General features: G+C 26.3%; 1 protein-coding gene across 1 annotated transcript; it reads left to right on the plus strand.

Annotated features, from left to right (window-relative positions):
* Window positions 1-7625: 7625 nt before the first annotated feature.
* LOC101259309 (protein S40-4) lies at window positions 7626-8511 on the plus strand. The gene has a single exon (XM_004251088.5). It carries the CDS (start codon window positions 7735-7737, stop codon window positions 8254-8256), a length of 522 nt encoding a protein of 173 aa, XP_004251136.1. The 5' UTR covers window positions 7626-7734; the 3' UTR covers window positions 8257-8511.
* Window positions 8512-11454: the final 2943 nt, after the last annotated feature.

Genomic DNA, 11454 nt, shown 5'->3' on the forward strand with positions numbered 1-11454 from the left:
AAATTGGCTTTAGGTAACAAAGTCATGTACTTTGTCTACTTCACGATGTATGTAATAATTCTTGTTGCACTCACTCCAAATTACCACATTGCTTTAGTGTCATGGACATTATTTGTTATTGTTGTAACGAACATTCAATTGACTTGTAATACAAACTTTTAGTTAGTTTTGTTAGTTTTTAAAACTTGTGTGTATAAATCATATATTTTCTAAAAAGGTGAAATATATTTCCCAAATTTTATGGCCAAACACATGGTGAAATTTCACCCAAATTTTCACTCAAATAATGTTTGCCAAGAATATTTGGAAATCTATGGCCAAACGATAGCTTAGACTTCGTATAAAGCTTGAACAATCATTCTATCTTTGAGTAAGTTTTTGAGATTTAAATTATGTTCAAGATCATGTCCGATTTGGGTCCCTAGTTGATATACAATATATATATTTGATTCTTACATAGAGATTTTCTTTATAAGCTTTTACTTACAAGTTTAATCATACCTCACCCAGTCCTAACCTCGCGGATTAAGGAATTTGATAGGCTAGAGTAAGTCATCCCTTCATATGTCCAACTCAATCCAACCTTTGGAGGGTCGTGGGTTGGGCGGGGTAATTCTTTTTATTCTCTTTTCAAATTTAAAATTTTATAACATTAAGAAGATGAGAAGATTTTTAAATTAAATATGACAATAATGGTGTTGTTGAAACAACACCAACAGAAAATCTAGTGTGATTAGCATGTATCTAGGATACTAGATATATACATCTTGTGTGATGCACATGAGATACGCGAGTGAGATGGAAGGAAGGCAAGGGTGCGTGATTTGTCTATGTATTTTAAATACATAAGAATTCACGGAGATATAATGTATCTAGAACAAATTAACATAAGTTTCAGTCTGTATATCGCAAGATACATGTATCTTGACGAACCAAAATATGATAAGATTCGTAATATCACAACATAGTGTGTCTTTAGTAATTAGCTTATTCACTATATAGATTTATGTAAGTTACCCTCAAATAAATAGTTTTTGGACCATGGATTGACTCCAAACCGATCCCGATTAAGTCTCATGAGCCAAGGACTTACATGAGCCCGACTTATAAACCCTAATTTTAAATGGACTATAAAAATCTCATATCAATCCTGCCTCCAATAACAAATTTTGTTGGGCTGACTATATAGACTAAACCCATTTTGACGGCTCTAAATTCTAATTATATCACAGATGAATGGTGATTATACTACCACCCACGTCCTATAAATAATAAATTTGCTTATATCAAAATAAATCGTAAATAAAATGAAATAATTTTTATATATTATTCTTATTACCAAGTGACCTCTTATTTCAAAGATTTATCCTTTGCTTTTTATATACTTTATGTAAAATTTTCTAACTTTGTGATCAGAAGTAGATTCAAAATTTATTTTTTATTTATTTTAAGAAAAGTTATCTCCATTTATAAATATAGATTTTCCCATTTTATTTTATTTTATTGCATTTTTATTAGTATTTAACAACTTCAAAGTCTTCTACTAAATATTATCCAAGCACCTACATATATAATTACATTATGGCCTATACTATAGTTTTCTTTATCCTTTCATCAGCAATGGCAGTGACTAGTAACTTTATCCTTCCATCAATTCTAACAGAACACACATTGAACCTGGACCTAAAAATTATATTTTAGTTTCGTTTAAAAAAGAATGTAATATTATTTTTATATTAAAGGTCAAATACATCGATGACTTCTTTCACTTTGTTCGGATCATTGTTACCTATTATTTCATAATATATTGTACTCTATTGTACTGTATTGTATAATAGATACAATGTTTGGCTAGACTGTATTGTTTGTTGTTATTTAATAACATTTCAATTGTTTGGTTTGATCGTATTGTACTGTATTGTCATTTATAAATTTATTAAAATATCTTAATTATTTTAGGGTAGGAGGTTTGACTAGATTCAAATAATTAAGATAAAGGGTAAAATAGTATTTTGAAATATTATGTAAATATATAATTGAAAAAATAAATTAAGTAATAATGGGAACGCAGTAAATTCGTTGTTCCATAAAATAGGGGTTCTCATTGTTATGTAACAATTAAATTTTTAATAATACAATACAATACATTTTAAGTAACAATCAAAACAAACATTGCAGGTACAGTAACAATACAATGGATAACAATGATCGAAATATAGTGTTGAAGTTGGCACCACATTTCATTTAAATATCTGAACTGAGCGATATTTATTTTAAACATCTTATGTGGGGTTCGTTATGTCATTGTGACACTTTTTAGAAAATAAGTAAAAAGTTGAAGGAGAGTATAATACACTCGTTGATGACGTGACAAACAACTAATTAAATGATTACATGTGTAATTTTTTTATTAGTTATCATGTTTTTTTTTCATAAATTTTGTTTTTCATAACTATTATTTTCCACAAAGTCCATCTCAACAATTGTTGCAAAGGATATAAATATGAATATGAAGAAAAAAAAGATAATCGCCTTGTTTTGTTGTACTTGTGTCGAGTGTCCCTTGAAAATAGTCTATCCATCTCAATGAGATATGAATAAAGTTTAATTAATATATGCTCTATCTTTTTCAGATCTTACGTATAAAATTTAGATATGTAGTTCTTGTTATTATTATTGCAATATTATACATGTCATTTGATACATTAATACTTTTAAAATTTCATAACAAGTCATTTAACACGAAAAAATTAATAATTTATTATTTAATATATCATTATTGGTATGAAAATTTTATTAATTTTTTCATCGATCTTGATTTCGCTACGCTAAATCGCTAATATTTAACATTAATGATTGTTATCAATGGTCTTTTTTCTCCAGGGAAGCAAATTGCAATTGAATTTGACAGCTAATTTCTGAGAATGATCACAGAGATCCCATTCCTTTCATTTCACTTTCTTTTTTTCTTGATAAATAAGTAGTATATTATTTTATCTGTTTTAATTTATATGATATTTATTTGATTAGAAATTTACGCTTAAAATCTTTCATTTAATTTTAAAATGAAATTTATATATGTATAAATTACGAAAAAAGGTACTATAAATCACGATAATTATTAATTCAAAAAATATTTAAAAAATTTATGAAAAAAAATACGATTAAAAATACACCTTTCTAAACTTTAAAATCTGAAAAGTGTCGCATCAAATAAGACGGAGAGATTAAGACTTGAGATATAGTAGCATGTGAGTCATTTCAATAATTATGCATATTGATCCCACTAAAATATTAACACATTAATTAGGTTTTCAAGTTGTGCAAGCAACAATTACTTACACACTAAAGTTGTTTAATTGGTGAGATAAAGGAATAATAACTTTTGGATAAGATACATTATTATTTAAGTTGCAATTTGTTATGAATATTAATTAGTCTTAAAAACTCTCTTATATAAGAAGGTGAAATAATATTATCTAGTTATTATTATATATTAAAGAAAAGAAATTCCCAAAATTTAACTATTGATAAATATTTATTTACATTAGATATTTATACAATAAATTAAATCTAAGCCATGTATTTTTTCTTAGTAAATTTACCATTTAATTGTTTAAATGGTGGATTGTTTATATTTAATATTTAATTATTTTAATCAAATTATTTAACTTGATGTAAATATTAGGTACAAATATGATTCTTATGTTGATTTAATATCAAATATAATTTACTAGATTGCAGAAGAAAAAAAGGGCCACATTTTATGATCTTTTTATATGTTTGAACTTTTTTATAAGGTCTTTAAATTTTCTATTTGATTTGAAAATATTTTATAGTTATTAGTTATTATTCTTAATATGATAGTCTATCACCTTTAATTTGAGTGTTTTTTTTTTTTGAATTTTTTGGGGGTAACTGACGAAGTTAAATTTATTTGATAATTCATTCATAAATGGGTAAAATTAGAATGAATTTCGTGCTTCAAAATAGATTGAACTAATAAAAAAATAAATTATTAATCTGTTTAAATTTAAATAAATTAGAAATCTTATTTTCACGAGTTAATTTTAATCTTCTAATTAAGAATTATAACTTCAAGTCGCATTATTTATTCTACTATTAAAATATTCTTTTCATATAAAATAAATTACAAAACCAAATAGATTTAGTTTGATCTTGATTTACGATGGAACAACAATCAACCAAAAAACTTTATTGTTAATATTTTTTATTATTTTATTTTATAATATATAAAGGGATGAACTTTTCTTCTAAAAGAGCCCACAAATGTTAAATTAACATAATTAAACAAATAGCTATAGGGTCACCCAAAGCTATCAAATCTACAAGTTGTTCTTTATTTAGAAACAAAAAAATAGTTGTAGAGATTAACAAAAAAGTGATTAAAGATAATGACATGCCTCATAAAGTGAAGCAAAGCTTATCGGCTCGTGAATCAACGTGAATTGTGATGAAATAATTAAAATTTATCTGTTTTTGATAAAACATTTCAAAATTAAAACTCAAAGAAAGGAAATCGTTAAAATCATCTCCCTTAAAAATGAATACCATAATATACGAATCTAAATCTAGTCATACTTCAATACGAGAATCAGACACCATATCGAATGAAAAATCATCTAATATTATTAAAAACATCATTATTAGCTAAATTATTTTGATTCTTGGATCGGGCATCTAATATAGTCTATAGGTAGGCATTAGGCATATATTAAACAGTGCTACACTTGTACTATTTATGTAATATATAATTAAAAAAACAAGATTAGATTGTACTATATTATATAATTTTATTGTAAAGTTCACTATAATCATAATATATGTTTATAAAAAATTAAATAAATTAAGATTGGATCTCCTTTTGGAAAAAAGAAAATATGAAAGGTTCTAATTCAAATCAATTCAACAATTAGAATAAGATTCGATTTTGTAAAATGAAGAAAATAATTATTAATTATATTTATACAAATGATTGCTTATAAATATTTATATTTATTATTATCGGTAAGTATAAATATAACGATAATTATATTATTATCGCAGAATCCTTTATTTATTTTTGTGATTGTTGTGAGTAGAATAATTTTTTTTTAAAAAAAAACAACTAGTATTAAAAATTTCACCTCCCAATGGATATTTTTAATTTAAGGAAATGCTAGTTGTGTTAATAAATTGAAAAAAAAAATTACAAATGGGAAAATATTTTGCATCGATATTTATTTTTATTTTCGAATGTGCATGTCTTGGCATATATTGCATATTCTTAAAAATAAAATATCATTAAGAATAATTCACCTTTTATTATTCTAAAATTAAATTTATTTAGCTTTTTCAAAAAAATAAAATAAAATTTATTTAGCTTTTTTCAAATAAATAAAAATATCTTTATCACAAGTAAAGCATGATGCCATTTCAGTTCAACATTCAAACCAAACTCAACAAAACTAGGCTAATAATAATCATTCAAAATTAATTATTAATCGTCCCATCATTAAATTATGAAAATCAATTTCAATTAATTGAAATATATTGAATCACAAATATTTATTTATGTGCTTAATCAAAATGAGCAATAGTACAATATTCTATATGAAATTTATCACCAATAGTACAATATGAAATTTATCAAAATGAGCAATAGTACAATATTTATTTATGTGCTTAATCAAAATGAGCAATAGTACTATTTTTTATTAAAATAATAGTTTAATCAATGACATGCAAATCATAATCGATCGCATGTAAAGGGTGATTTTACAAAATCAAAACTATTTTTTACTAGCAAATAATGACAGTAATAAACTTTTTTCTCAAATAAAAACAGCATAAATGAATTAAAATTTTAATAAATAATATAAATAAACATTTTCTCAAAACTCAACTATATATTTGAGCTTTCACACTTTGTGTTTGTGTTATTGTGCTCCAAACAAATCATGTTTATTTATTTTATAAATATTTTAATAAAAGTATAAAATCTAACCTAAAATTTATGAATTCAACCAAATCAACACTTTTACATATCATAAAAATCATAAATTAATTTCTATTAATAATTGTATTTTTTTATTTTTCAAAAAAAAAAATATAATAATAGTACAGAAACAAGCCAAGGATGAGCTGGCACAGAAACTCTACACTCAATCCATACAAGTTTGGTGGGACCCACTTCACGTGCCCCCACACCCCTACAGCTTATTTTGGTTTTATCACGCCACGTGGCAATCTGCCAGATAATCAGGGACACGTGTTCGGTAATACCAACATATCTTAACTAGGGACCAACACCAGGTGAAACTCCGTCGATCGATCGTGATAGAGTGATAAATGCTCATCTATTTTTTATTGAACGTTTCAAATTAGAATCTCGTTAAGTATAAAATCGTCTATTTATTAAAATATTTTACCCTTCGACATGAGAATTTTCTGACACGTACAAATTCTATCAAATTTTAATGAGATATCAAACATTAGATGGATAAAAAGAAATTCGGTAATTCAATAACTTCGATTTGAGTCCTTCTGGATCGAGCAGTTGGCTTGGAGGGTGGTCATTCACGCAGATGATTCGAAATCGATTCTCTCTATTAAGTCGAACTTGTCGCATAGAACTTGCCTAGTACGATTAACATTTCCTATATGATTTGACAAAAAATTATAGCGGTAGTAAGTTTTTCTAAAATTTCAAAAAAGAATATTTTGATTTGGGATAAATTTACTCGCATCGGGTGTTTATACCAAATCAATATATGTATGTCAAGTATCTAGATTTACAGTTCATAAAATTATATAACAATAAAAATTGAATTAACTTAATATAAACACTTAATACGAATAAATTTTTTCAATTAATTTGATGTAATAATTCGATTTTCGGTGAGTTATGCCCGGACCCAAGAAACAGCTACGAGTAGCGACAAATCTCTTTTAAAAGTCCCTCTTTAGTTGCGTTTTCTTTTTTTACTTTTTTTTTCTTTATTTACGCACTAAGAGACAAAGCGTTGTTCCCAAAATACCCTTTTGCTTTAATTTTTGTCGTTATCTTTAATAAACTTACCTTCTATTTTTTTTAGTAACTCGACACGTGTGCTTTGGTTGTTAAAGTTACCGTACCACCAATGGTAATCACAATTAAAGAGTGATTTATTTCATGCATTTGAATTTTAGGCTCATTCCATCTACCACTTCTCCATTTTATCAACAAATTTTAAATACTCAAATTATGATCGTACCAATCGAATATCTAACATAAGTACTCTTAAATTGATTACATTAGGTTTAACTTTATTTTCACGTTTGAAAAAAATATAACTAATAAATCCTCGACTTAAAAGAAAAGTAATTCGTAAATTATTATTATAATTTATTGACACTTATGACCTTTTCTCCCCTAAAGTCTAACAATTTTTAATTTTTAATCACTTCTTTCTTAATTACCTATGTCAGAAATATAATTAAGGTGGACCATTAGTACATCCAATCCAGATAATTCACAGGGACATATTTGTCATTTCAGTCAAAGAAAAAAAGAAGGAAGGGTATTTTGGTCTTTATGTAGAAAAGCCTTATCCATAAATCCTCTATATAAAGGAACATTAAAACTCCTTTTAACCCAAAAAATAAAATAAGAAAGAGAGAAAAAATAAATTTATTTTTTTCTTCACGCAATACATATGAACTGAAGAAAAAAATAAGAGAAAAAAAAAATCAATGGCGGCATCGAAGAGCTATTTCGCTAGATCGAACTACCGGTTTCTATCAAGTGACCGGAATGTTTCAGTAACTTCCGATACGATGTTCGAGCTGGATGAATCCGATGTATGGAACTCACCGGCGACGGCAAGGTCATCGTCGCCGGAGTTTCGGAAAACGAATACGAGGATTTCTAGAAAGCAGTCGATTGCGAAAAGTGATCGAAACAGTACTGGAGTAACGGTAAAATCAGCAGCAGCGGTTGCGGCGGCGTCTTCTATGCCGGTGAACGTGCCGGACTGGTCGAAGATACTGAAGGATGAGTATAGAGAGAATCGGAGAAGAGATAGCGATGATGACGGAGAAGACGATGATGATGCTGAGAATCGGATTCCGCCGCATGAGTTTTTAGCGAGGCAGTTTGCGAGAACGAGAATCGCTTCCTTCTCTGTTCACGAAGGAGTTGGAAGGACTCTCAAAGGTAGAGATCTGAGTAGAGTCAGAAATGCAATTTTCGAGAAAACTGGATTCGAAGATTAAAATTTTCAAACTATTCAACCGATCCATCGATCGATCTAACTGTGAGAAATTCAAATTACTACCTACTTTTTTTTGGTTCAACAATCTCAAAACTCTCTATTTTTCCTTCTTTTTTTTTTCTACCTATTTTTGCAAGCGGTTACCGAGTTACAGATGCATTGTAATTGTAACGTTTTTTTTTTCGAAATTTTGTGAGGAAATCAATTCGAAAAAAAAAATCATTATTAATATTATTATTATAATTATCATTTTTAAGTTTTTGTGATTCTGATTATAGTACTTTTAATATTTTATGATGCCAGTTGTACTAATACTATACAATATAAATTATTATTATTATTTATTATTATTATTATTATTATTATGTGTTTCTTCCATATCCATCAGTTGGAAACGAAAAGTTTGTGAAATAAATAAGCCACTGTAAAGTAAATGCAAAAAAAAAAAAGTAAAAGTTATGTATTTAAAGGGGCTTTGGTGGGAAGATGATGGTTTTTTATTTTATTTGGTTTGATGTAGAAGTTGGGATAATTGACAAATTAGGTCAATAATCATTGGGTTATTAGCAAAAGAAAAAAAAATAAGTGGTCCAGTTTGTATATAGAAAAAATATGTTGGTTTTGAATGTTAAAAATTCAAAAAAATATGAATTTTATATTTAATCAGATTTTAATAAGAACTAAAAAGAACTACAAGAGAAGTTGTCCAACAATTTACTTCAATATTAGGGACCAAAAAGTCAATTTAATTAAGGAATTTTCGTATATAGATCATTAAAAATAATTTAATTATGTTTTATATCTGTAATTTGCTGATTATAATTCGTAGTTACACAAGGTGACAACAAAAAACAGAGAGCCGAGGAAAACGAATTATATATGTATATCTAAATAATTGAATATATGTAATCGATATACATATGTATTCGAATAATTAGCCAATGAGATTGGGAGAGGAGGAGGAGAGAGGCCATGATAGAGGGTAAAGATGGAGAAAAGCAAATTCGAATAATTAGCCAATGAGATTGGGAGAGGAGGAGGAGAGAGGCCATGATAGAGGGTAAAGATGGAGAAAAGCAAATTATATCTATATATGTGTCTTGTGAATATGTAATTAGTATATATATGTATTTGTATAATTTGTATATGTATAAATACTGTACTAATTAACTAATATATATTTACTTACGTACTAATTAATTAACACATATTTACTTAATAGCGTGATTTTCAATTTATTTCAATATAATTTGGTTAATTAGGACCCAAATGACCATTTATTTCTTTTCTTTTCTTAATTAGATTGAATTAATCAACAAAAGACGCGTTTTTAGGGGATGAGAATAAAGCAATAAGAATATCTAAATGTGGTTTTAGAATTAATTATTGGCCCTAACATAATTTTTTTAAAAAATATTTCTTTGTAATTTTCTTTTTACACATTTTAATCCAAACGAATTAGCCTTCCTTTCATATATAAATGATAAATAGAGAATAATGCAAACGCTTCTCAATTTTGATTCAAATTATTAGTTTCATTTCTAAATTATTAATAATTTTAAAAATCTCTTCATACACGCCTCAATCTGTCATATGATATGACAAGTGTTTTCAAATTCTAGCACGAAACTCTTAATAAAAATCGAAAAAAGTGTTAAAAATATTTCTAAAATTAATAAAAATTTACGGCGTACTATCGAAATATATCTCAAACTATCAATAATTTAAAAACGAAACTAATAATCTATATCAAATTTAAAATTATTAATTTTTCTCTTATTATAATATAATATAGTATATCAATATAACATATAGATTTATATTTTGGTACTCAATTTGTGTTAAGGATTATATGTTTTGAGTTAGAGAATAAATCGAGTATCTCGAAAGTATACATTTTATTATGTGTCACATATATGCCAGCACAAATTGAGTGGTTTATAAATATTTAATTATAAATTCAATTAATATAATTGTTTGTGAAAACACATAAGTTTTAAATTATGAATTTATTTATCCATTGGGCTATTGATTCCTTTATACTTTTCTTAATCTTGATCGAATCAGGTTCTAATTAAGTGTATTAAAGCTTAGTTTAAGCCTTAAGGCATGGAAATTTTAGTTTACAATATAAATCTTATCAAAAACTACATCCCAAGAAATTAATTAAGTTATCCAAATGATTAATGGTAATAATCTCATAGACATTAGGGATGGAATATAATCAATATTAACAAAAGTATGAATAGGTAACATTATTAAATAATATTGTGATAATCGAGTCAGCTTGTGTAATTATATTAATTTTATTAGTTATTTATTACTTTTCATTAGTCAAATTACAGTATAAATCTGTCTAGTAAAATTTAAATAAATTATTTAGTATTTTTTTAAAATCTATCTGAATTACATTGATCGTTGTGTCATATGACTTGTTAACCTAAAGTAAATTATTTTTTATTTCAAATCATCTATCTTATTTTTTCAAAATTAATTATTTCAAATTGTTAGTTATTTGAGAAATTAAAGATAAACTTGGTTTTCTTTTTTTAATTTCATCTCAATATATTATGATTGTTAACATATCTATCAAGAATAAGCTAGTTGACATTTTTTTCTAATTAACTATTTTTAAGTGACGCGTAAAAGAAATCGCGATGAATAATTCGTAACAAAGAGAGTATTAATTAGTGCTAATTATGTACCTAACTACTAGACATAGGTGTCTAGATCAATGTCAAATCAAAGTTTATCAAATTTTGCTTTCCATTATTTATGAGTTTGTCCAATTGGGTCCATAATGTAAGTGGTAATGCCCAATATATGAAACCTAAATTAAATTAAACAAATAATTTCACCTCAAGACCACTACTTTATTTATACCTTTGATTAGACCTCCTTTCTTTTTCATTAATTAATATGATAGCTACTACTAGCTTATAAGAATTTAATTCAATATGCCTAATTGTGTCACCATAGTTACCTATTCTTTTGTTTATTAGGTCTAGCAAAACTCATCAATGATTAAGCATGTTTAATTATATTGACGGTGTCTGAATTAGTTTACACGTATTTTAATTAATGTGCGGATACTTGCTATTTCTCATTTATATAAGGTAGTATCAAGTAATTTACTTGATCCATCAAAATCTATGTTGATTCACAAAATAGTTATGGTGGCTCGTTTAATTTGTTACAA

The sequence above is a fragment of the Solanum lycopersicum genome, chromosome 11 (genome assembly GCF_036512215.1).
Source record: "Solanum lycopersicum chromosome 11, SLM_r2.1".
Lineage (NCBI taxonomy): Eukaryota > Viridiplantae > Streptophyta > Magnoliopsida > Solanales > Solanaceae > Solanum > Solanum lycopersicum.